We start from the raw sequence: 27,542 nt of genomic DNA on the forward strand, positions 1-27,542 counted from the left end.
AATCCCCTATACAGCCTTTTCAGAGAAAACAAGGTGCTCCCAGCAACTTTCACCAGCAGCCTGTTTAACCACGCTTGCATTATTATTTCCAATTAATACCGCCTCCAGAGAGAGAGAGAGAGAGAGAGGAAGAGAGAGAGAGAGAGAGAGAGAGAGAGAGAGAGAGAGAGAGAGAGAGAGAGAAGAAAACTGCTTAACCATTAGATTCTTACCCTTTAAAGTAAGGCTGCTCTGCTCGTCCAGAGAGGCTCCCAGTGGCGTTCTGAAACCAAGGAAGAGATTAAAAGAAATGTATGACTTGTCTCGAAAAGTTGCTTCTTCACATCCTTCCTTAAAGTGGCACAGCGTCGTATCTGCTGCCCCCACCCTTCCCAAACACGCACGCATGGGAGAAGCGGGGAAGACGATCCATAAAGCAACGTCTGACAAAGCCAAGACCTTAAGGGGAGTAACTGCAATAAATAAATAAATGATGCGTGCTAATCAGTATATAGGTAAAGGTTTCCCTTGCTCGAAAGCCAGTCGAATCTGACTCTAGGGGGCGGTGCTCATCTCCGTTTCCAAGCCAAAGGGCCAGCGCTGTCCAGAGACGTTTCCGTGGTCATGTGGCTGGCATGACTAAACCCCAAGGTGCACAGAACGCTGTTACCTTCCCACCGAAGCGGTACTTTTTTATCTACTTGCAATTTCTTGCTTTCGAACTGACAGGTTGGCAGGAGCTGGGGCCAGAGACGGGAGCTCACTCTGTCCCGCAACACTCGGGTCTCGAACGGCCGAACTACAGACCTTCCGGCCTGCAGCTCAGCGTCTTAACCTCTGAGCCACTGCAGTATATACCAGCTACCAAACCAGCAGCCTGGGTCTATGCAGGAAGTAAGCTTGGAGAAATGGAGGCGTGTAAGCTACACTGAGGAAGGCCGTGGCAAACCACTTCTGGTAGCCTCTTGCCCTGAAAACCCTACGGGGTTGCCATACGTCAGCTACAACTGGAGTGCCCGTGAAGCCTGGCGACGAGGTGAATTATATGAACTATACGGCAGCAAGATCAGCCGATTAACGGGAACGACTATTATAACCAATGTCGACAGGGAGTATTCCTTATGGGCACCAACTGTAGACCATCTTGGAATTATAGCACACTTTTATTATTAATGTTATGTATTGGTTGTGATTGCGATTTTATTGAATTTTATTGAATTTTATGTATGGCTTAGGCCTCTGTAAGCCGCCCTGAGCCCGTTGGCGGGGTAGAAATACCCGAATAAATAAAATAAATAAATATAAACAACTTGATGGCGCAGGACCAACACACACACGTACACACACAAGATTGCAACACAAGTGAAAAAAAATAAGAGCATCTCACAAGCAATGAATGAGTCCTTCAAAAGAAAAAGATACTAGCCTTAGTCCACTATCCTGTTTACTATAGATCCAGACGGTCAGCCGTGTTGGTCTGAAGCAGTAGAACAAGTTTAGAGTCCAGTAACACACGAAAGCTCATACCTTGAATAAGCCTTTGTTGGTCTTAAAGGTGCCACTGGACTCTAAATTTATCCTCTTTACTATTGACTCATACATTAAAAAAACCTGCAGCATTATATTTCATTGGCATTCTTTTATGTCGTACATTTCTTATCCATTTCTCCACCCTTGCTTTCTAAAACATTGGCCTGGGTTGGCTCTAGACTAAACTGGCAACTGCCACCAATTGTGACTTCCTGCTGCAGAGCCCCTTAATGTCATTCCCCCGGGGTCTCCTGTCCTCGGGAGCAGCAGCATTTCATGGAGATCAGTGGGCTGCCATGAGAGGGGCAAGGCTTCCAAGGCTCTGACAGATCCAATCCCCAGGACTGGAGGATGAAGTCTGCATCAACTCAGATATACTCATGTATATCAGCCTTTTGGGGGGGGAACATGGCTCAGTGGTACAGCACCTGCTTGGCACACAGAAGTTCCCAGGTACAGTCCCTGGCATCTCCACTTAAAGGGACCAGGAAGTAGGCGAGATGAAAGATCCCTACCTAGTTCCCTGGAGAGCCACTGCCAGTCTGAGTGGACAACGCTGACCTTGATGGACCAATGGGAGGCTATACCAATGGCAGAAAGTTCTGACTGAATTATTTATTGAAATGTTGATGGTGCCCATATATAAACTGTACAATATAGCCATTCAGTGGATTGAATGTCACCTTTGATGGTATATTATACAACTTGGAGAAGACCTTTTACATTATTGCAAAACAACCGTTTGTCTCACTTATCGAAACAAGTGATAACCCGGGATCCTCGTGTGACTTTGATCACTCATGTTGATTTGAGGGCTCATGTTGATTGTTGACTGATGCTGATGATTCTTCTATGAATAAGAGGACTTATACCAATTGATGGTTTTTGTTTAAGTCCTTGAGTGATTGGATTCCCCTTGTTCTTTGTATCAACTTATATTACTTTATTGTACACATGATAAACCTATCTATGTCTAAATATTGTAAAAAATATATTATTGCAATAAATTAGTGTCCCAAGAGTTGTCTGGCCCCTCCTCTTGCTCCCCGCTGGACCCCATGGCCGCCTCGTTCTCCTCTACCTTTCCCTCCCTTTAGGCAGGGGTTTTGTCTGGGTCCCAGTCTGATGGATGGGGAAGGGGTTACGCCACCACCCGTCAGCCTCGTTCCACCTGGATTCTGCAGCTCTCTCTGGTGTGCGGCAGAGAACACTCCAGGGCAGTCCTCCTCGACCCTTGGCAAACCTCCCCCTTATAGCCCCTGGATGGGGAAGGGGTTACGCCACCACCCTTCAGCCTCGTTCCACCTGGATTCTGCAGCCGCTCTCTCCGGTGTGCGGCAGAGAACAGTCCAGGGCAGTCCTCCCCGACCCTTGGCAAACCTCCCCCTTATAGCCCCCTCTATCCCTGGCCCTTTCTCGCTGGCTCCTCCCCATGCCTCCCTCCCTTAGCTCCTCCCCTCCTTTTAGACGGAGATGCTGAGCGCAGCTGCAGGGTGGCATCTCCACCCTCGGCCCTCCTGCTCCTTCCCTGACGCACTGGGGACTTGCTGGCTCACAGGGGCTGGGGAGGCTGCCTCAGACATGGGGGCGGGCACTCGCCGCCCAGCCAGCTCTCGGTGCAGTTGGCTCCGTGTTCCTCCGAGGAAGCGCGCCAAGGGGTGCGCTGCTCAGGGACGGCAGTGGGGACCGCTGGCGGCCTTTGGGAGACCTGCAGCTTGCCTTTGTTGCTTCTTCAACCCCTGCAGGGCCACAGGTGAGTGTGAGGCTGAGAGGCCCCCGGATATGGCCCAGTGGGTGGCTGGCTGGTGGGGGGGGGAGCATCCTGATGCTCGGACAATTACAAAAATTACCAAAAAGTTAGCATCCTATTGCAGTGTTTCCCCCTCCTGGTTCAGAAAAAAAAAGGCAGATTCACGCATGTGCATTTTTCATTCCTTTCCCCGTCTTTGACCATGAGTTCTCAGCAGGGTTGCTAGCGGTCAACCAAAGATTACGCCACCCATTTGTTTAAAAAATACAAAACAGAAGCAGTGGGGAAAGTATACGGTCACAGCACATCTTGCCCCACCAGCCCTCCTCACCGACACCTGTAGGGGAAAGAAAGGGTGTAAGCGGCAGTAGTATCCCTCTCTCTTTGGAACGCTGAAAGTGACCAGTGGAACACAGAGGCTGACAACTGCCAATTCTGCCCTTTGAACAAGGCTGAAACTGGGCAGTAACAAAGTTTGTGCCTTTCAACGGCAGCTGGGGTGTGCAGGAATTGGCAGGTGAAGCTTCAGGTAGCCGGGAGATAAAGCATTGCCATATGCAAATGTCTGCATGCCAACCCGCCGAAGCAGGCTGAAAACTCACAACGCTCCCCTCCAAGGGCAGAAAAACCACTTTGCGTAGGTATCGGGTTGTTTTTAACCCACTCAGATCCCTGGGGAGGGAGACGGGCTATCAAGAGAAGCTGTGTAGGTCTCCATCATTAGCCGGTCTGAAAGGTTTTATTGGCTTTGACGGTCACAACAGGGCACTGAAATCACCCAGCAGAATCCAGAAACTTCAGGTTCTTTAAGTAAATTGTGGGGTGGGGGAAGAAGAGGAAGAATGGTTTTGTATGCTATCCAAGCATCGCAGGAGCAATTCTGGGCGCTATTCCCAAGCCAATAGTGCTCAACCATGCAGACTCATGGGCTAGGCTAGAGACAGGATTACTTTCTATGCCAAAGACACTGATCCCCAGGGGCAGGGCACCTTGGCATGCAAAGCAACCATATCAGATCTGTACAGCAACCGCATCAGATCTCTACAGTTACTTCCGGCAGATAATGGAAGCAGCCAAACGCAACCAGCTTCCACAATGTACAACAGGGGTCTTACACAGACTGAATCTGACTGTTCTGTAGGGTTTTCTGTACGGTTTTCATTGGCTTCTACATCAGAGTTGTTAGCTCTAAATCATCTACTTAAGGTAAACATAGCCATCGACACTGGACAAGCCATCTCACTGCCTGTAATGCTGTGAATGTTTTGCTTCTTATATTATAATGCATGAGTCCCCAACCTTCTGCCCGTGGGTGCCACTGGACCTGCTGACACATTTCCCGGTGCCTGCCACGTGTTTCTAGCAAGTGAGTGGGGCCAGGTGGGGCTGTTGGCCATCAAGGCTTCTGATTGGTCACTGGAGAATTGATTGGTGGTACAGATTTTTAAAAATGGTGCTTTGGCAGCAGCTGCCATCACAGCATAAGGATTTTCACTGTGTGACTGAAGGGAAGATGCAGCAGCCATTTTGTGGCAGGCTCTGCCTCCTGCAGCCGCCATTTTGCAGCAGCCATTTTTGTGGCTGTGCCCACCAAGCCGTGTCAGAATTCCAAACGTGCCCATAGGCTCAAAGAGGTCAGGGAGACCTGCTATAACATGACAGTCCAGTGGGGATTCAGTACTCATTCAGAACAACGCCATTCCACTGGGTTGCATCCATTAGGCATCTAGGCAATTCCATGGAGGTGCTTATTTCTGACATTTTGATCTGGCTACCAGAAAAGAATGTGGTCGATCTTCCTCAGCGACACTCTGTGTTGGGGGTAATCAAAACAGTCACTGTAAACAAGAACCTGGCATACTAGGTAGGAGAGGAGGAAATATGTACAGCACATATTTTAAACCCCACGTGCCAGCTGACTTTAAAACAAACTTAGGCCTTCCGTTCAAGAAAGAAGAAGAGACTGAATGATTGCCAAGCTCCAACCTTGTGCTCTATAACAGCCATTGTTCTTTTCTGGTCCCTTCCAGCTCTCAAGCCTTCAGGTATCTTTTGAAAATATTGAAGTATGCATTCCACATTTAGATTTTTTTTCCCTTGCATATTTTTTTAAAGTGCTATTGCTTGTGAGTAGACCTGGGGTTGGATTCAGCCATCTTTTCCACACAATTGTGCCCACTCCCCTCCCTACTACATCCCTATCCCATGTTGCTTCTGCATATGGAGGTCCCATCATCTCCAGCATAGCCCTTCTGATGTTCAAAGGGGACGCCTGCCTCCCCCCCCTTTTCCTAGCAGAAAAGCTATCTGCGTCCAACACATAGTAGGTAAGGCCTATACCGGCAGGTACTTCATCGTCAGCAAGAAGGATCAAAAGAAAGCCAAGAAGGATTCTAAAGAAAGCCAAGTGAGGAAAATAGGTACTTACTGTCCTTCAAGCACTATGGATGGAAGATTTGCAAATAAAACACTTAAAAATCTCCTGTATATTGGAATCCCAAAGGTTTTCAATGTGATAATCCAAGGAATTTGGGCCAGACTTCCTTGGCAATGGCAAAGCTGTGTTTATTCCATGTTCAAAGCCAAATTCTGTCGTTGTGAGCCCATGACAGCTAACCATGGTTTGTCATTACAGAGAGGAGCCTTGGAAATAGTTTGGCTTGTCCACTCCCACCTTCTTCCTCAGGAATTGAAGACTTCCATAAATTATTTCCAAACTAGGGCTTATTCCTTTGCCTACAAACCATGATTCCATGCTAGGATTCAACCATTGTCAGAAATCCTGGTTCACATGCACGAGAAAGCTACGGTTTGTCATTTTGTCCAGTTTGGACAAACGAAAAGCTCATTAGTCAGGAATGGGGAAGTCTTCAACTTTCAAGGAGTCCTCAAGGGGGGGGGTGAGCCCAAGGATTTAAGATTTAGTCCCCTAATTCCACACACGATGGTTTCTCCTTACATCCAAATGCATCCGCTGGTTCCCCGATAAGCCCTGTGTGTTTTCCAGTGATGAGTCTGTAACACACCCTGTCTTTGAGACACGATGAACCACATGTCAACAACATCTACTTTGCAACATCCTTTCTGAATGTCAACAGCCAATGGGAAGGAGTGAGAAAGTTTCAATGGGGAACGGGTGCCAGATGGTAAGCAAGTCTCTGGAAATCTGAGTCTGATGCAATTTCAGAGAATTTTCAGGTCAGTGAGTGACACTTCACAGAAGAACATTTCCGAGCAACGGCTTTTCTAAAGCTCAGGTTTAAAACAGCAGCATTTATTGTCCGAACTTCAGGCTTTCAACAGCTCTTTCCAGACTCTTCTCCTCTGCTTACTTAGTGGCCACTTCAAAGAGCTGGTCTTTGAGAGCCAGTTTGGTGTAGTGGTTAAGTGTGCGGACTCTAATCTGGGAGAGCCGGGTTTGATTCCCCACTCCTCCACTTGCACCTGGCTGGATGACCTTGGGCAAGCCGTAGCTCTGATAAGAGCTGTTCTTGAAAAAGAGCAGTTTCTGTCAAGAGCTCTCTCAGCCCCACCGACCTCACAGGGTGTCTGTGGTGGGGAGGGGAAGGGAAAGGAGTTTGTAAGCCGCTCTGAGACTCCTTCGGGTAGTGAAGGGCGGGGTATAAATCCAATCTCTTCTCCTCTTCTTCTTCTTCTTGTCTCTGAATCCGTCCTAGACTGGTGCCAATGATACCCACATGGGCTGACAGCAAAATGGTAAGAGAGCATCAGATGCTGGCACTTTCCTTTAAGAGCTAAACCAGGGGTCCCCCAACGTGGTGCCCGTGGGAGCCAAGGCACCTGCCAGCACCTATTCTGGGGCCCGCCGAGTGTTTTTAAGAAGTGGGCAGGGCCAGGTAGGGCTTTTGCCCAGCAAGGCTTCTGATTGATTACTGGAGATTTGATTGGCTGTGCTTTGGCAGCAGCTGCCACCACAGCACAAGGATCTACCCTGTGTTAAGCTGTGGCAGTCGTTTTGTGGCTGGCTCCACCTCCTGCGAAAGCCATTTTGTCGCTGCGCCCACCGTGCCGTGCCAGAATTCCAAACATGCCCACAATTCAGTTCAGACATGGCACAAAGCCATGGTTAGTCTGTAAACCCAGAATTCACATCACAATCATTCAGGTCCTGACTGGCTTCCACAAATAGTGGTTCCTTCTAACTGGGCATCTCTGTAGTTGGGACATACGCAACAACGGCACCAGGGAAGAAGTCAGGATATCTGCATGTGTGCATCCTGTGAAACTATAGTTAAGCTGATGAAGGCTGTGCCTACCCTTTGCTGGATGTTGCACTATGCATTCGTTTGCATCTGGATTCTCTCATCCGTACCAGTTGTTATAATGCAATGACAGCCAAAAGACCAATGATCCACAGATGCTGCCTAGTTGTCTGAAGAACTGTGCATGCCCATGAAAGCTTACACCTTGAATAAAACTTTGTTTGTCTTAAAGGTGCCCCTGGACGCAAACTTTGTTCTGCCGCTTCAGACCAACATGGCTACCCACATGAATCTTTCATCTACAGTTAGCTAACTAGTGGGGGAAACTAGTGAAAAGCAAGATAAGAGCTAAAGCTTAAAAGGCCACGGGCCAGAAATTCTTTATTACTTTAAGAACCTCCCATTGCTCTGTCAAAACAGTCCCTTGGAGGTGACAGTCCTCAGTATCTTTTGGACAGATCTAACCGCAGCACTGACATCTTATTTCACATTCGGCATAGCCCACTATAAACTTTTACTAGCTGACATAGCAGATCTCATGAATAAGTGCCAAGAACATAAACCATAAACTACTTTGCTGGTTTTGAATATTTTTAATTGACTTTCAGAGGCATGGAGACAGAAGTGACCAGCTCACACTTCTAAAAGAGCGTGGGCAGGTGCCATTTTCTGCATGCCGGCCCCCCAGCTGTAAAATGGGCACCGTGGCATTTTCTACCCAACTTAGGACTAAGTCGCCACAAGGACACTAGAAATAAGCTGAAGCTTGTTCCATATCAGGAGAGCTACAGAAGCAATTATGTTTTAAATCCTTCGCAGGAAGCCACTAGACACCAAGCTAGAGACTTTCAATCTTAAAAAAAAGTAAGCTGGGAATTCAGAGAACCTGCTTGACCTATCATTACAACAGTATATCAATATATTGATACTTTAGCACCTTTTGAAAAACCCGAAACCACTCGATCTTCAGGGCAGGGGAAAGGGAGTGGTTTGACCATGACAGTCCAATCCTTGAAAAGTGGGCTGGGAGTGGGTGAGAGTGGATGGGAGAAAGAACACTGACAGAAACACAATGTACAAGGGAAAAGGCGAATCAGAATTGGCTTCCAGAAAAAGACTGGGATAAAAGTGGTCTCAAAAGAACCTGGGGGAAAACAGAAGGGGGGAAAACACAACCTGAAGTGAAAGCTCAAGGCATGTGGAAATCAGGGCATAGACCAAAGCAGTCTGGTTCCAGAACCCACGAAAAAGAAACCATGCTGAAAAACCCCTCAAGGGCCTACAGTCAAATGGCCCTCCCGGCTTTCCCTCAGGCTAGCCCTGCTGACAGGATGCACCCTGAAGTCAGCTTAAATTTTTTCTGGTGTTTTAAAAGGCTCTGTTTATTTATCCTGAAGATTTCCCTGCTGCTTCTCCAGAGACCAGCTCCAGGCAGCTCACAAAGTTAAAACGGTGCCATAAAATCATAAAAACCAACATCATAAGAATGAGAAATAATAATACAAGCCATAAAAAGAAAGCAGGTACATTAAAAAAACAGCAGTAAGTAACATTCAGCGGCCTAAAAGGACATCCAAATAACAATGTTTAGGCCAGACCATTAAAAAAAAAAAAAGATAGCACGCCTCAGGTTAGGAAAGGGGGGAGATGTGCCTCTGAGTTTATCACATGACACAAAGCAATAAGGGCTTCACTAAAAATTGCTGTTTCTGTTCCGAAGTAGGAGGAGGAGGAGGAAGAGATTGGATTGATACCCAACCTTCACTACCTGAAGGAGTCTCAGGGCGCCTTGCAATCCCTTTCCCTTCCCCTCCCCACAACAGACACCCCGTGAGGAAGGAAAGATACAGGTGAGGTAGGTGGGGCTGAGAGAGCTCTCTCAGGAACTGCCCTTGAGAGAACAGCTCTGACAGAACTTATGACTGACCCAAGGTCACGCCAGCAGCTGCGCGTGGAGGAGTGAGGAATCAAACCCGGTTCTCACAGATAAGAGTCCACACTCTCCTAACCACTACACCAAACTGGCTCTCTCCTCAAAGCTCCTCAAAAATACTTCTCCACTCAAAGCTTTCCTATTCAGATAATCATCATATTGGCTGGAGGATTTTGTCAGCGTTTTGGCACAAGAGACCCACAAGCCCTGAAATGTGCTTTTCCAGGGATAGTCACTAGTAAGCTGTAAATGGGACAAAACTGATCAAAGCCTCTTTGCAGGAAACCTGACAGACTCCTCTCTACCACTCCAATATCCAGATCAAGCACTCTCTTCCTCGCCTCAGAAGGCAATGCGGTCCATCTCTTCATCTCTCCACCACTTGTGCAGATCACAAAGCAGCCAGGATACCGAAAAAGAGAAGGTGACACTTTTTCCGGAGGGGACAACTTTTGCCTACCACAGAAGGGGTTAAAGCCACGGAAGAAGGGCCAAGAGCCAGTTAATCTCCTCTGCCACCCACCACTGGGTTCCAACTGGTTTCTTCTTCCTCTACACATTCCACAAACTTTCTGCGCTTGCCGCAAGGAACTTTATACAATGCAAGTGGCAATTATACTTTCATACTCAGATGAGGGGCACTGTTCCCAGCCCCACCCTCTGCATCTGCTTCAGCTGCTCCAAGCAAGTGCCAACTTTTGTTTCTGGCAGGGATCCTGCACCTTTTAACAGTGGTGTGCCAAGCAGGTGAAACTTTGCTGAGCAGTGTATGTATGGGCCCCCCGACCGGGATAGCCCAGGCTAGCTTGGTCTCATCAGATCTCAAAAGCTAAGAAGGGTCGGCCCTGGATAATATTTGGATGGGAGACCACCAAGGAATACCAAGGATAACACCGAGGGTCATGACATGGAGGCAGGCTATGGCAAACCACCTTGGAATGTCTCTTGGCTTGAAATTCCCACAGGGTCACAAGTCAGCTGTGACCTGATGGCCCTTTCCACCCCCCACAACGTGCAGGAGAAGGAAGAGACCCTTCACCTCCTGAATTTCTGCTTATCGTGGCATAGACTCCACCACTCTACAGCACCAGGTTCAAAGCCCTCCTCTGACTTAGCTGGCCCTTTTCCCAATGGAAAGACCACCTAAGTTGGAAGAAGGCTTCTTAGGCGGGAGGAACTTCCTCCAGCCCGAACGTTGGACGGAGGCTCTCACGGCCAATGTTCCCTCTAAGCCGTGGAGTCTTGTGAGCAAAAATTCTGCTTTGTGAGCTACTGGCATTAAACTTGTGAGCAAGTGATTTGGCTGCTGCATAAATTAGTTTGCTCTGGAGCCATCCCTTCCTGAGCTAAGACAAAAATGTGTGAGCCGGAGGCTAAAAAACTGTGAGCTAGCTCACACTAACTCAGCTTACAGGGAACACTGCTAAAGACTTGGGGAAAGCGCTCTCGTTTTGTATCTTGCCTTTCCTCCACAATGACATCTTCAAGGATTCACAACAAACCTGAAAGGTAGGCTCAAGACCATCTGGTGTGGTTTCTGGCGGAAGGGGGTTTAGCTGAGCAAGGCTTTGGATGTCCTCTTTACAAATCAAAGTGTAATCAGAAAAGATTTGCCCCCTCCATACTGCCTAAATGCTGGCTAGCATGTTTTCTTCACCGATAGGCTCTAAGCTCAGTGGCAGAGCATCTGCCCTGCATGCAGAAGATCCCTGGTTCAATCCCTGGCACTGCCAGTCAAAGGATCTCTGGAAGAGGAGGAGGAGGTAGAAGAAGAAGAAGAGTTGGTTTTTATACCCTGCTCTTCAGTACCCAAAGGAGTCTCGGAGTGGCTTACAATCACCTTCCCTTCCTCTCCCCACAACAGACACCCTGTGAGGTAGGTGGGGCTGAGAGAGCTCTCTCGAGAACTGCTCTTGAGAGAACAGCTCTGAGAGAACTGTGACTGACCCAAGGTCACCCAGATGGCTGCATGTGGAGAAGTGGGGAACCAAACCCGATTCTCCAGATTAGAGTCTGCCGCTCTTAACCACTACACCAAGCTGGCTCCTGAAATGCTAGAAAGCTGCCTGAGACCCTAAAGAACCAGGAACCTAGACAACTGGCAGGCAATGCAGCACTGGATGCACCCAGGACGGCTTCATATGTTCATATACGTGGCACAATGGCTGGAGTGTTGGACCAGGATTGGAATCCCCACCCCACCATGGAAGCTTGCTAAGTGCCCTTGGGCTCGTCCCACACTCTCAGCCTAACCTATCTCACAAGGCTGTTGTGAGGATAAAATGGAGGAGAATGATGTCCCCACTGGGCAGAAAGGTGAGTGCAAATAAAGCACCTAAATCAACAGACGGACCATATATGTTATACAGAGATGCCATTTCTTCCCACGACATTCCCTACAAAACAAGCAGCTTTCCCACCCCAAGCTTCAAGAAAGGAGTCTACACAGCACAAGTGAAAATGCTGATTTTCCACATCAGCGATGTGGTTCAGAGAACAAGGAGGAAAGAGGAACTTCTGGGCAGCCCTGATACTCCTGCGAGGAAATGCATTGCAAGTCCAGATTAAAAAGTCAGCCCTGCCCCAAATGTTCACTTGAACTTGCACAGGAAAAACCCACACCACTTCTCTTTTCAAATTAAGTACTCTGGATATGCTGGCTTCAGAAACAAGAGGACAAACCTCACAAGGAGATCTCCGGCTCCTTATCAAGCCACCAAACCTGTTTAAGAACACTATGCAATGCAGGACAAATCTCTTCTTGGAAGAGAGGCCTAAGGAAACTGAAGAAGGATTTTAAAATATTTCAATTGTTTTGTCAAATTTCCACAGGGAGGGCTTTCTGGAATGACTATACATCTCCTCACTGTGGTTTTACATGTTCAGACAAGCCAAATCAAGTTAATATTATTTTTCGATGCTGTTACAAATCACCCATTCCATCTAGAGGTATTCAAGCACTTTTTAGGGTGCGTGGTGCGTAATCAAAAGGATTACAAGTGTCCCAGGTTACGTACATTTAGCTGCAGCCAACCTGTACAGATGCCTGCTGACATCAAATGGATTTTAAGACTAATCTGCTTTTACAAAATATGTCTACTGTCGTCACTCATCACAGAAAAAAAGTTTTTAAACGGTAGATTACTCAATTCAATTCCATTCATAGTTTATTACAATTCTTAAACACTTAAGTGAGAAAAAACCCCAACCATATGACACATGCATAAGATACATAACACTGGTGCTCTTTGCAATTCACACAATGAATAATGATAATTAAATTATTATAATACTAGATCAGTTGCTTCCTTATTGAATGCCCATGTGCAAAATCTCACTACCTTGAAGGTAGCTGCATTTAAACAGTCAGCAAAGAAGAGGAGAGATATAAAAATCATTGGGTCTACCCAAGCATTTAGATATAATTGGAGTGATATACATACTCCAAATGTCCTTGCAAAAAAGACAATATAAAAGGACATGTTTGATTGTTTCTATCATACCAGATTGACAATTGACAGAGCTGTAAATTAATCTCTAACAGTAAGTACTAAACATGCTCTTAAGTATTCTGATGTTCATATTTGCTTAATGTTTTCCAGCCAGCGATACCAGAAATGAAGGTCTGGGGAAAGGGTTTAGTCTAGGAACTTGCAAATTCATGCGTAAGGATACTTAAAATAAATGTTTAAGAGTTGCAAGCTGTTGGAACTAGGAATGCCATTTCCTTTCTCTCCCCAAGCAATGCTCTTATTCCTTCAACAAGGAAAAAGCAGTTTGTTTATTTATTTATTTATTTACATTCAGCTTATATCCCGTTTGAACCCCTCCCACGGGGTCTCTGAGCAGCTTACATAGTTTATTATCCCTAACTATGGGCACATACATCATTGGGGTGGGATTGCCTACCAGCACCCACTGTGGTGTTTTTCCCACCACTGCATCTTCAGGTTAAAATTTCAGCCGGTCACACAGCTATGAAGAACGCAAAATGTACAGAACTTCAGCTTAGGAGGTGCGGACAACCAGGCGGGGCTGGTTCCAGGTCTGGGGGGCGGCCCTGGGCAGAGAGTGCCCAGGTCCCCCCCCCATGGCCACTACTGGGCCTTCCTCTTTGCCCACCCACCTACTTGCCCCTACCTGCCTGTGGATCCTTCCTCTGCCCACTGGCAAGCTGAGTGGAAACTTAAATCCCGGTCTTCTAGGTCCTAGACCAGCACTTCAACCACAAAGCCACAGGAGCTCTCTAGCCCTGACCCGGATAGCCCAGGGTAGCCTGATCTCGTCAGATCTCGGAAGCAGGGTCAGCCTTGGCGAGTATTTGGAAGAGTGACCTCCAAGGAATACTAGGGTCCTGATGCAACGGCAGGCAATGGCAAACCACCTCTGAAACATCTCTTGCCTTAAAAACGAGTCTAGCTCACCACCTAGTGGTGCACAACGCTAAAAGAGCTAGAACTTCTGGCTGCCAGACTATGTTAGGATCTCCTGGCTATACTACACTTACTACGGAGAACAAGAAAAACTGTGAAAAGGTGATGCTTAATATATGTCTTTAAAGAATCATAGAAAAGTGAACAAAAATAATATACATAATCATAGAAAAATATACTGACGGTGATCTCCGGAATGTCTTGCCGTTTCGAAGGAAGATCTTCTTCTGAACAAAGATGTAGGACAAAAAATGTCTCTCAGAGATTCATATCCTCTGGTGACGTCTCACAATGATCAAGGAAGATTTTCAATGTTCATAACAGCTGTAATGTGTAGTAGAACCTGCCACGGGCTAAGATGATTGTAATGAACACGTTTTTCTTGTTCTCCGTATTATCTCATTACTGTGCCAATCAATCGTTACTATACTACACTTACTGCCATATGATAATTATTATCTATTATTAGTCCAGAAACCAACAGGACCAGTGTTTCACATCAGATCACATCCCAAGTTCCCACACACTGAAATCTTCAGTCACCCTATTTGAGGGTTCCGATAAACAGAGCAAATGGGATAGACAAAGGAAAAGTGGGCTAGGCCAGGGTACAAATTTAATATAACAACAACAACATAAAGTGTTGGGTCACTATCCTAGATTTAGGGCCAAAGGGGGCATCTCTGCAAGGAACAATATCCAGGAGAAACCAAAGTTGGTGAAGCTGCCCCTCCCCCATTCTCCACACAGAGGGCAGGGGGCCCTGCATCGTATGACGGAAAGCAGCCCTGCACCTCCTCCCACTTAAAGGAGAAGTCGTGCGCTTAGAGAAAGAGGGGGGCCTGTGGTTCAGAAGATGACCATCCGGGTCTCAGGTTCGATCCCTGCAGTCCTCAGTTAAAAGGATCAGGCGGCCGGTGATGTGAGAGCCCTCCCTGAGATCCTGAAGAGAGAACTGCTGCCAGCAATGTTCCCTCTAAGCAGTGGAGTCTTGTGAGCAAAAAATCTACTTTGTGAGCTCCTGGCATTAAAGTTGTGAGCAAGCAATTTGGCTACTGCATAAATTAGTTTGCTCTGGAGCCATCCTTCCTGAGCCAAGACAAAAATGTGTGAGCTGGATACTAAAAAACTGTGAGCTAGCTCACACTAACTCAGCTTAGAGGGAACACTGGCTGTTAGTCAGGGTGGACAGTGGGAACGCTGATGGACCAACGGCCTGACTCTGCATAAGGCAACTTCACGTGTGGGAGAACCGTAGGTTTAACTACAGAGTACCTTAAAAATCACTTTTTAAAAAATAAAGTCCGCTTGAAGTCTAGACTGAAGAAATGCTCCCCAAAATTACTAAACTTCTTTACCATGTTTGTTCTTGCTCAAAGAACCCTCCTCTCCCCCCAAGCATTCGTTGAGCTACTTCAGCCTGAAATGTTCGCTAATATTCCAGTTGCTCAAGGGGAAGTGGCCGCAGCAGAATGATGACACAGTAAAAATGAGGGAAGTAAAAGGTCACTGTGGGTTGGAAAAAGTCGGATACAAGACCTGTGGAAAAGAGGAGGGACAAGAGCCATCCAACCCATAGGGGGAGGGAGCCACAAATACGCAGGCTCTCATATTAAATGAATAGCTATTACCGATTACTATTTTCCTCAGAATCTTCATCAGAAACGATTTATATACTTTGCTCTGAAAAACCGAGCTGAAAAACCTGGAAGCTGAGTGGGGGGGAAAGGGACCCAGAAGTATGGTTGCTACAGGAAGGAGCTTTAAAAGACAGAAGTTTGAAGGAAAGAGGAAGGATGGGAGTCAAGCCCCGAGAAAAGAGCGGGGGTGGGGGAAGAGCCCTGGGACCTTTGTTGGTGGCACAAGATGTATTTATTTATTCGATTTATGTTCCGCCCTCCCCGCGAGCAGGCTCAGGGCGGATCGCAAGCGAAGCCAAATACATCGTAAAAATCAAAGACATATCAAATAATTTACATAATAATTAAAACAGACTGAAACATTCCAGAGGGGTGAGCCTTGCGCTGGCAATGGCAAACGACCTCTGATTTGCTCTCGCCTTGAAAAACCACCAGGCGTCTTGCGGGACCCTGAAAGACCAGCAAACCAATCCAAGAGGTGTTTTTAAGATCCACGGCCCCCTTTATCAGATGGCTTGAAGTGTTACATTCAGCTGGAAGATGTATATCTCAGCATGTATATTATACACACACACAGCGAAAGAATGTGCGTGAGGGAACTAGGAAGGCCAGCAGACCTAAGACAAGTTTATTACATTACACAGCACAGATGGAAAATGAGATCCAGTCTAAAGGTTTAACCCAGACTAGGCAGGGACCATTCCCAATCGTCAAAGTATGACATAAAGCTGCAAACGTAGACAATTACCTTCTGGTGTCAGGGCATGCTCAATAATTTGCTTCCAAACTACTTTGCAAATGGATTTTACTGGCTGAAATGGGAAAATCCACTTGCAAACGATTGCTAAAGTGGAAAAGTGCATTATGCAGAAGTATATGTGAGGAAGTGTGCGTGCACGCAAAAGTTCACACCTTGAATAAAACTTTGTTGGTCTTAAAGGTGACCCTGGACTCAGACTTTGTCCTGGTGGTGAAAGGAAAACAAAGATAGTGGGCTGAGAAGCAGAAACTTTGGGGCATGCTTTATGGGGGTGGGTGCAAAAGTGTGAGACAGAGAAGGCATGACGGAGCAGAGGGAACTGGAGAAAAAGAAGAAGAGTTGGCTTTTATACCCCACTTTCCTTTCCCCTAAGGAGCTGCGGTGGCTCAAGTGGTTAAGACGCTGAACTGCAGGCTGTGGAAGGTCAGTAGTTCAGCAGTTCGAGACCTGGGTGCCGCATGATGGAGTAAGCTCCCATCTCTAGTTCCAGCTCCTGCCAACCTAGCAGTTCGAAAGCAAGAAATTGCAAGTAGATAAATAGGTACCACTTCGGTGGGAAGGTAACAGCGTTCTGTGCGCCTTGGTGTTTAGTCATGCCAGCCACATGACCACGGAAACATCTTCGGACAGCGCTGGCTCTTCGACTTTGAAACAGAGATGAGCACCGCAACCCTAGAGTCGGACTCGACTGGCTTTCGAGCAAGGGAACCTTTACCTTTACCTACCTTTGCCCTTAGGACCCTCAAAGCAGTTACAATTGCCTTTCCCTTCCTCTCCCCACAACAGGCACCCTGTGAGCAGGGTTCCCTCTAAGATGAGTTAATGTGAGCTCACAGTTTTTTAGCCTCCGGCTCACACATTTTTGCCTTTGCTCAGGAAGGAGGGCTCCAGGGCAAACTAATTTATGCAGTAGCCAAATTGCTCGCTCACAACTTTAATGCCAGTAGCTCGAAAAGTAGAATTTTTGCTCACAAGACCCCACACAACTTAGAGAGCGCACTGCCTGTGAGGCAGGTGGGGCCTGAGAGAGTTCTGAGGAAACTTGTGACTGACCCAAGGTCACTCAGCAGGCTTCATGTGGAGGAGTGAGGGAATCAAACCCAGTCCTACAGATTAGAGTCCACAGCTGTTAAGCACTACACCGCGCTGGCTGAAGAAAACATGATCCTAGGAAAGCAGGGGTTGTGGGATGTGATCAGGAAAAGAAAAACCAACCGAGATGCTTACAGCCTCAGAAAAGCTACCGAATCGTGCAAGTTGGAGCAGGAGAGGGGGAGAGAGAGAGAGAGAATGACACATTCCCATATGCAGAGGGCATAAAGATTTTTATAATATGACAAAAATGAGACAACCTCGTATACCACTTTGAATCCCTCAGCAGAAGGGTGGAGAACAATCAAGATCAATAAAAAAATGACTAACCAACCAAGTGTTTTGGCAGCAGCTCTTCCTGGCTCTGGCCTATGACTGTACCTATACACACCCATGGATGTTAATATAATTGCACATTACAAACATACATGTTTTTTTCCAGAAGATTAACCCACATTATCTATACCCAGCAATACAGTGGCTGGGAAAGGACTTGCAGGTGCAGAAGGAGACCACTACGCATCAGTGCCGAACAACTAAAACCTAAACTAAACCCTAAGCCGAACAACTAAACCCTAAAAGCATCCTAAAAGTGAAATGGCTGGTGACAGGAAGCGTCTAAATGCAAGTCAGTTTTAATTACATGCTGCTTGGGCAAAAAGAGGCACCTCCTTCGCATCTCCCATTCAGCAGCCTCCATTGTAGGAAGATGCTTAGCTTGGAACAGCTATTATTGGCGCCAGCCTGCAGTGGCAACCGTTTTGTGATGGCGTGCAATACCTGTCATAAGAACATAAGAGAAGCCATGCTGGATTAGGCCAATGGCCCACCCAGTCCAGCACTGTCTCACACAGTGGACAAAACCCAGGTGCCGTCAGGAGGTCCACCAGCAGAGCCACAAGCTCCTCACACGCCCAAGGGCTCAACAAGGACCTCTGACCTAGAATATCCTGGAGCAAAGCACATCCCCATAGAAGACACCCTCGGCGAATACGGCCTTCTATCCAAGAATGAAAATACGGATACGCTTAATGTTTTCTCCTCAGAGAGTGCCACTGGAATTGATGGGGGTAAACTTCCCCAAAATTTTAACTAACGCTATCGGAAGCTAGTCTACAGCCCTCTAATTGCAAAGCAGCCCCACGGACTTCGATCCAACTCTCAAAGAGAGTGAAAGAAATAGGCATCATAGGAGAGCCGGCATGGCAGAGACCAGGACCGGGGACCACCAGGCTGGGACCTCAGTTCGGCCACGGAAGCTCAGTAAGGACCGAACCAGACCCGGCCGTGTCCCCCCGCCACCACAGGGACCCGGCCACCATCACAGATTCAAAAAATGCTGAAAGGGCCCCATCAGCACAGCAGGCCGGGGTGCTCTTGCTCCCTCCCCCGCACACCTCTTCACGTCCTGACACAGACACACCCACCCATCCACCCCCCCCGAGGCTGTTTTAGCATCTGATAAGGGGTGCAGGAGGGGGAGCAAAAAAGCTGCCCCGTGGGTCTCATCAGGATCAGGCCCTCACGGCATTTTAAAATCACTTTATAATGGCAGTGGCATCCCCATGGCAGCCAGGAGGGCACCATCACATCTGGTTTGGCCAGTGACCCTGGGTCCATTACAGCCTCTCCTAGAATCACAGGGTTGGAAGCAATGCTCCCTCTAAGCTGCGGAGTCCTGTGAGCAAAAATTCTGCTTTGTGAGCTACTGGCGTTAAAGTTGAGAGAGCAAGTGATTTGGCTCCTGCATAAATCAGTTTGCCCTGGAGCCGTCCTTCCTGAGCTAAGGCAAAAATCTGCGAGCCGGAGGCTAAAAAACTGTGATCTAGCTCACACTAACTAAGCTTAGAGGGAACACTGATTGGAAGGGACCTCCAGGGTCATCTAGTCTAACCCCCTGCACAACACAGGAAATTCACTAGTACCCCTCCACACACACCCAGTGACCCTTCTTCCATGCCCAGATGGCAAAAAAAAACCCCAAACCCTCCAGGATCTCCAGCCATATTGGCCTGGAGAAAATTGCTTCCAGACCTCAAAGTGGTACTCAGCATTTCCCTGGGCATGTAAGAAAGAAGAAGAAGAAAGCACTGATGCATCCCTTCCTGTCCTCCCTCTCATGGTCTGCCTAAGTTCACAGAGTGTCAGATGGCCATCTAGACTCTGTTTGAAAACCTCCAAAGAAGGAGAGCCCACCACCTCCTGAGGAAGCCTGTTCCACTGAGGAACCGCTCTCGTATCTCACAGGGTTGTGGTGAGGATACAGGGGAGGAGGGTGTAATGAGCCACTTCAGGTCCCCATCAAGGAGCAAAGTGGGGTACTGGAGCACGGCCAGAAGGGGGCCGCCTCTCACCCGGAGCGCACCACACGTTCGTGGGGAACCCGGTGCTAAATCATTCGTAGACGACCTGATTCTGGGTCGGGGTTTCGTGGGTAGCAAAGCAGCTCCCTCGCTGCGATCTATTGAAAGTCAGCCCTCGACACAAGCTTTTGTAAAAATAAATAAATAAAAAAACAAAGATTAAGATATTGTCACCTTGAAATTTATCCTAACGTTTAGCCAAAAACTCGTTTGACCTAATTTCCACCGTTGGTTCTGGTCTGACCTTCTGGGGTAGCAGAAAAGAACTCCGTAGGAACAACTCGTATCTCACAGGGTTGTGGTGAGGATACAGGGGAGGAGGGGAGGAGGATGTAATGAGCCACTTCATAGATAACCCCAATGAGCAAAGTGGGGTATAAGTTTTAAGAAGCCCCTCTCAAGCTCAGACCCTGCTTCTTAAAGCTATCACACGCACCTCTACTGGTGGCCACTGGAGTTTGAGTGAACTGCTTTTGTGCCGGCCTACATCATTCGAGGCGACTTCTCTCATCTCAGAAGAAGTCGATCAGAATCTGTTGGTGCGATCCCAAAGAGGATCACCCTCTTCTGAAAGTACCCAAGTCCATAGGCTTAGAAGGGCGTCAATCTGTTTGGGACTGCACTGTAAACTCTGCCGTAGCTTCGAAAGTAAAGGCAGGAACAAGTTCTGGCTGAGGCCTCCTTAGCCCCAGGCGGTACCCGCAAGGACTTCAAGGATTTGTTTAAATGTTCTGTTTCACAGGGTGCACTAAAGCACTGCGGAGGATCAAAGCCGGAGGTACAACCAAGACAAAATACTTCCAAACAAGCCACCAATTAGCAAGGCAATAAATAACCCCAACTGCAAACTGTTGCTGTTACCTCCTTTCAGGCATAATGGGCCTTTTGCAGGCGTTAGCCTGGAGAACATTCCCCACCTTGCCTTTACACACCAGGCATGCAAATTCCTCCTCCTCTGACAGCCCAACACCCAAAAGGGAGAGGGGCGGGCTCCACTCTGGTAACATGCAGGATCCCCAACCACGTAATCTAACAAAAAGGGCCGGTTTTGCAGTCTCTGCATCGGTACTGTTTCCTTAAAGAAAAGTCCACTGGGGAACAGAAGCCTTTGCCCAGAAGTTCTCTCCCTAAGCAGAGAAGTCTTTGAAGGACACTGAGAGGAGCAACCCCCCCCCCATCTCCCTTGTCACTTGTTTCAGCAGCGGAACTGTGCAGAGAGAACAAAGCCGCCCGTGTGAGCAGGCAACACAGCTCTTGCCCAGATCTGCTGAAAAGTTAATTCTCTTTCAGACAAGCCTGTAAGTCACAGAAGGAGCATCCCCCCCCTCCCGCTCCAGATGAAGCAGTCGTTTACAATCAAATCAGTGAGATACGCCAGATCTAAATTCCAAGCTTTTGCTGTGCAGCAAACAGTGAAAGCCTTTTATTTCCCCCCCTTCCAGAGCCGTCGGTCTACAAAGAGACTGTTTGATTCACACACCAGCGTTTCATCCCAGACTTTTAAAGATAAAGTATGTGAGCTAGCCTACCAACACTATGCCAACCTAGCAGTTCGAAAGCAAGAAATTGCAAGTAGATAAATAGGTACTGCTTCGCGGGGAAGGTAACAGCGTTCCGTGCGCCTCGGTGTTTAGTCATGCCGGCCACATGACCACGGAAACGTCTTCGGACAGCGCTGGCACTTCGGCTTTGAAACGGAGATGAGCGCCGCAACCCTAGAGTCGGATTCGACTGGCTTTCGAGCAAGGGAACCTGTAGCTTTCGACTGGCTTTCGAGCAAGGGAACCTTTACCTTTACTATGTGAGCTAGATAGCTGGCTTTCCCTTCATTGGTCAAAACAACAGGAGGAGGAACTGAGCAATTTATCAAAAGTAATCCCCCCCAGCAACATATGACACCTCATACTATAGCTTTGGATCAGGCATCTGACCTGTCAAAACAGACATAGCCAACGGAGGGGGTCAAATGTTTTCAAAGCATTGCATTTATCGGAACAAAACAATCCTTTCTTATCTACAGGCTTGAAACTTAATGGGCTTGTTTTTGTAATGAACATATAACTGTGACGCCGAAGCAATGCAGTCAAGTTGTAATATTTTATTATAACTTTTAGCGACGGTAGGCGAGACTGCCGCACATAGGGAACAATTCTCACTGTCTGGCTTTCCTCCTGGAACAATAGGGACACTTTTACGGAGATTAAAAAGAAATGAGATTTTTCTGGGGCTCCGGGATGCCTGGGAGAGGGGCAGGTATCTAAAGATTTCGAGCCAATGAATATTAAAGAAATAAAAGCAGAGGTAAAGCAAAGCCATGGCCAGTATTAAAAACGAGAAAAGTTTGTTTGGAGATGTCTGCAGTTACACCCGGTGGCCAGCAGGAGAAGCTTTGGCGCGCTGCTCAGCCTGCGCCCGGATGCCGATTGGCCGAGAGTCAGCTGCCCCTCAGCTCTGACCTTGCTAACAAAGCGCACCATAATGACATTTCAAAAGGAAGCTGCAGTCTACTCATTCTTGGCTTTGTGCAGGAGTCTGACCATGGTCAATTAATGAGCAGTACACTGACTATCCTGGGCTGATGTGCCAAACCATAATCGGTGTTTGACATTCTTCCATAGTTTCAACAGTGGTTTGTTACATTGCCTCTGAGCTTTTGTCTGCCGGAATCAGCTGCACGGGAATGTTCGGCGTGGCTATGTTGCAATCAAATGGGGAAAGATGTTTATTCAAGGAAATGGGGGACGCTGGCTTAAAGCAGAGATGGCGAAACGTCTGAAACCTCGCAGGGTTAGGGTTAGCTGCCAACTCTCCCCCTCCCCAAATATCAAGAACAAAGCACTGCCGAGAGCCAGTGTGGTGTTGCAGCTGAAGTGTTGCACTTAGGAACTGAGAGGCCCAGGATCAAATCTCCGGTCTGCATGGGTGACCATGGGCCAGTCTTACGGTCTCAGCCTAACCTACCTCACACAGCTGCTGTGAGGATAAAGCGAAACAGAGAAGAGTAACGTAAGCAGCTTTAGGTCCCTACTGCAGAGAAAGGCAAGGTGTAAATAAAAATGAAATAAAATGCCTGTGCTCTATACTACAATTTCAAAAAGCAGCACACAGGAGGAACAGCCTTACTGCCTCACAGCTTTACATTTAGTGGAAGTCAGGGGGAAGTAAAAAGGTAAAGGTTTCCCTTGCTCGAAAGCCAGTCGTATTTGACTCTAGGGGGCGGTGCTCATCTCCGTTTCCAAGCCGAAGAGCCAGCGCTGTCCAAAGACATCTCCGTGGTCATGTGGCTGGCATGACTAGACACCGAGGCACATGGAATAATGCTGTTACCTTCCCACTGAAGTGGTACCTATTTATCTACTTGCAATTTCTTGCTTTCGAACTGCTAGGTTGGCAGGAACTGGGGCCAGAGACAGGTGCTCACTCCGTCACGTGCCACTCAGGTCTCAAACTGCCGAATTACTGGCCTTCTAGTCTGCAGTTCAGGATCTTAACCACTGAGCCACTGAGTAGTTGTAAGTACATAGGAGAGCAGTATCCGGACGGAGCTGTGGCTCAGCGGAAGAGCCCCAGCTTGGCACGCAGAGGGTCCCAGGTTCAATCCTCCACATCTCCAGTTAAAAGATCTGGCAGTAGGTGATGGGAAAGACCTTATGAGTTCCCCTCGCTCTTTTTCTACGAAACGACCCCTGCTGACCCTTGATGACCCTTGAGGGACCACTGGTATAAGGCCTGTGTAAGAGCCAAACCATGATTCCCCCCCCCCCGCAAGACTCGTTCAATCACTGCACCTTTTCCTGAACTACAAAGGCTATGCTTTAAAAATCATTCCTGCAACTAGGAAACCAAAGGCCTCTGCAGAGATATTATAATTGTTTCTTCTTCTTTAAAAAAAATAGGAAAAAATCTAACTACAGGATTTTGGAGCGATACGAAATCACCAGCACGTTTGATTTTTATTGTATTTGCATCCGACCCTTCTCCAAGAGAGGCAGAACACACAGCAGCACCTGCTTTAGACTCAAAACACATTAAGCTGGGACAAGGGTGACTGGCTAAAGGGTACCAAATAAGGCTTGAAGCTAAGAGGAAGATTTGAATACTATAATTGTTTCTTCTTCTTTAAAAAAAAAATAGCTTTTTCCCTTTGATCAAAAAAATCGAACTACAGGATTTTGGAGCTTCTGGCGAGAGCCGCTTGGCCTCCGACGAAATCAGCAGCATGTTTGATTTTTATTGTATTTGCATCCGACCCTTCTCCAAGAGAGGCAGAACACACAGCAGCACCTGCTTTAGACTCAAAACACATTAAGCTGGGACAAGGGTGACTGGCTAAAGGGTACCAAATAAGGCTTGAAGCTAAGAGGAAGATTTGAATACAGGTCTCCCTGGTCTAAGCTGAACACTATCATTTCCCACTTCCTTATAAGGAATGCAGGGCGACACACCTGGTTCTCCCCTCCCCTCTCTTCCATTTTGTTCTTACAACAACCCTGTGAGTTTGGTCAGGCCGAGAGGGTATAACTGGCCCCAATTCCCCCAGTGAGCCTCAGATCTTTTCTTTTTGAACAGTTTTCATAGCAAAACAAACAACACAACCATATATCTAAGCTACATAATCATAAACATCTAAGCATATCCAAGAAACAACAAAAGCCTTATGGAGTCTGCCTATACTACGCAAGAAGTAGGTAAAAAAATTTAAACTAACAACATTTTCCCAACAATGATACCCACCAGATGTTCAATCTACTTTGATATACCTTCTTTCTGTACTCCTTGATCTATCTCCCTCTATGTAGGCATAGTTTCCAATGCATTGCTATGGCTGGTCATGCTACTGCTAATAATAAAGAGTCTGTTTCTGTTTTTGTCCTGTTAACTAGATCCTCCGACCACCAATTCAGCAAAACTGTCTCTGGGAGGCAGGGTAAGTTACAACCAGCTATGATTTGTATCTCCTTCAAGACCTGCCCCCAAAAGACCTTAATATCATCACAGCCCCACCAAACATGCAAAAAGTCACCCAACTGAGCTTCATATCTGAATGGAGATCTGAACCTAGATTTCTGGAGTCCTGACATTAACTACTGGCCACCAATGCACCACACTGGTTCACAATGACTCCTTGGATTCATTCCCGTCTCCTGAGAAAGCTCACCTAGAGCACACAGCAGCTCAATGACTTCTGCAGTATTAATGGAATAAAAAGTCATTTCTCGATCTCAGGAGAGATAGCCGAATAGTTGTAATATGACCAGATGACATATGGGCACTTCAGTTCTAAGTATGTTTGCACCTGCGTTTTGTTTTCAATCACTTCTGGGAACAGAGTTGAGAATAACAGTACAATCCTATGGAGAACAAAGTTGGCGTCCAGCGGCACCTTTAAGACCAACAGAATTTTGTTCAAGGTACGCGCTCTCGTGTTCCTGCAGGGGACTCAAAATTTGTTCCGCTGCTTCAGACCAACGCTGCTACCCACCTGGATCTAATCCTATGGAGAGTTACTGCAGTCCAAACCCACTAATTTCAGTTAAATCTGCACAGGATTGCACCAGAAGGTTCCAATACTAAATATGCTGACTTGCCCAAAAGTAAGCCCCCACAAACACCTTTCTCAGTAAACCTGTAAGGGAAGTGCTCCGTGGATTCTTATAACAGACAGATTACAAATGTATTATTTTACAGGGAAGAAAATCCAGCTAATTGCAAAGTGACTAGTTCAAAACTACAGCTCGCCCTACGCATTCAAACCCACAGCTGAAATCACAAACTGCAGAGAGCATGCAGGATTTCTTTCCTTTTTTTTTTTAGTCATGTTTCCAAACTACGGCACTACACTGTGGTTGAGCGGCTCCCTTTATGACACACAGAACCTGCAGTTCCAGAGAACAGCTGCTGTTTCCTGAATAACATCATAAACTCTGAACTAAACAACACCGACCAAGTGTTTCTCCTTCACTCCCTAAACAACAAAAAATCTTCAAAACACACACGCACACAGGATCTGGTCACAACCCAACACAGAGGCAAGCATATGTCAACCCAATGCAAACAGACAGACTTAAGCATGCCTGACTGTGTGATCTATGCAGGTCTACTCAGAAGAAAGCCCCAAAGTGTTCAGTGCGTCCAGCTGTCAAGCAAGCCTGCATAGGAGACTGCTGTCCCAAACTGCCACTGGGCACACACTTCTTTGGAAGGCTTCCACTGACATCAACGGGATTTACTCCCCAGTAGCACTAAAAGGGAAGGGATTAAGGCTAAGGAGGAAGGCTGTCGCCGCTGACGCTTCTTACCAACCCCCAGCACCAGCAACGGGCCAGCTCTTTCCAGAAGCACAGCCCTAAGCAGAGCTATATGCTTCTAAGGCCACTGAAGCCAATTGGCTTGGAACGGCGTAACTCCCTTCAGCGTCGCGTTGTAGGTGTCAGGACGGAAATCAAGAGAGGCGCGCAGTCGCTGCCCGAAATTAAAGTGACAGACTTCGCCGTGTGATCGTAATCCCGGCGGAAGCCCTTCTTACCTGCAGTCTTTAAGCCATATTGCAATCTTTTCATTTGGAATGTTGCCTGGAGAATAGAGAAAAGGGGGGCGGGGGGAGAGAAAAAGCAAGGCATTGTAATTGAGGGAGGCCGCCTTAAAAGTCAGAGAAAGGGTTTTTTAAAAAAATGCAAAGCAGGAAATCGGCCGTCGGAGGGAGGGGAGTGACACATCTCATTTTTTCAAATACAATTCGGCGCCCTGCACTTCAATCCCTTCCCAAGCAAGATTTGCTCGTAAGTAAACTCGGCCGAACATCTCTCTCCCACACTCTCCGGAAGCAAGCCCGGCAGAACTGGGCGAGCACACGTGTTCAAGGCTGCGGGATCGGCAGCACCGCCGGCCTTCCCGATCACAGCGTACTCGACGGCTGCAGGCGCGCCCCCCTCCGCCCGATCCTAGCCACGTTTACTCAGAAGTAAGCCCCTTACAGATCAACGGGTCTTCTTCTCACTAAACGTGGTTAGGGACCGCAGCAACGCGGGAGGGGGGGGATCGGCCGTCGATCTTTCCGTTTCAAGCCACGACGGATGCGGGAAGAGGGGTGGGGGGTGGGAGCGGTGCTGGGACACAGACCTCCTTCCCGCTCCGGATTCAGCTTCGGCGCTTCTGGCGAGAGCCGCTCGGCCTCCGACGCTTGCCAGGAGTCTCGGCTTTTGGCCCAGGCCTTCCTCTTCTGGACAGCCCCCTGCTCCCCGCCGCCCTCCGCGGCTTCCTCCATCGGATCGTCCCGGCGGGCTCCTGCTCGGCGGGGCGGCTCGCTCCGCGCCGGGACCGACGGACCAAGCGGCTGACCGCCCGCCTGTCGACCTGCAAAAGCCAAATCCGGAGGCGGGTCGAGGCGGGCTGGGGCAAAAGCGACGCGGGGCTCCCGCCGCGCCAAGTCGCCGACCCGCGGAAAGTCGACTGTTTCCTCGGCCACGTTTGCCCGGGAGGAGGCGAGATCGGGGCCACCAGCCGCGGCAGTGCGGGCGTCTACCGAACATCTGCCCGGCGCACCGCTGGCGGGGAGCCTCCAGCCCCCCCGGCGCTGCCCACCATCCCGCCCCCCCGCCGCGCCACCTCCGGCTCCCGGGGCTGCCCAGCGACTCTGCCAGCCTTCGCCACTTGCGCCGCACAGTAGCAGCCAGCGAATCCGCGGGGAGGGGAAAAGGAAGCTGAATTCTGCGTTTGCTACCTCCCGGCCGCACCGAGATTCCTCGACTCCCTCCCGGGCCGCTTCTCCGCCCGGGCTGCTGCTCGCGGCGAGGCGCGTCGCGGAGGAAACGCGTTTCCCGAACAGCCGGGATCTTTGGG

The 27,542-nt window shown here is 48.1% G+C and overlaps 1 protein-coding gene across 1 annotated transcript in view; it reads right to left on the reverse strand.

The window, feature by feature from the left end:
• SSFA2 (sperm specific antigen 2) overlaps positions 1-27,271 on the reverse strand; it is a 109,612-nt gene extending 82,341 nt beyond the window's left edge. Inside the window, exons 1-3 of the mRNA XM_015406086.1 lie at positions 26,823-27,271; positions 26,230-26,275; positions 213-262 (exon numbers count right to left, since the gene is read on the reverse strand). Coding sequence (XP_015261572.1) covers positions 213-262; positions 26,230-26,275; positions 26,823-26,967 — 241 coding nt within the window. The 5' untranslated portion in view covers positions 26,968-27,271. The remainder of the gene's footprint in view (positions 1-212; positions 263-26,229; positions 26,276-26,822) is intronic.
• Between the last annotated feature and the right edge of the window lie 271 nt (positions 27,272-27,542).

Source organism: Gekko japonicus, unplaced genomic scaffold (genome assembly GCF_001447785.1).
Source record: "Gekko japonicus isolate JY-2015 unplaced genomic scaffold, Gekko_japonicus_V1.1 scaffold630, whole genome shotgun sequence".
In the NCBI taxonomy this organism is placed as follows: domain Eukaryota; kingdom Metazoa; phylum Chordata; class Lepidosauria; order Squamata; family Gekkonidae; genus Gekko; species Gekko japonicus.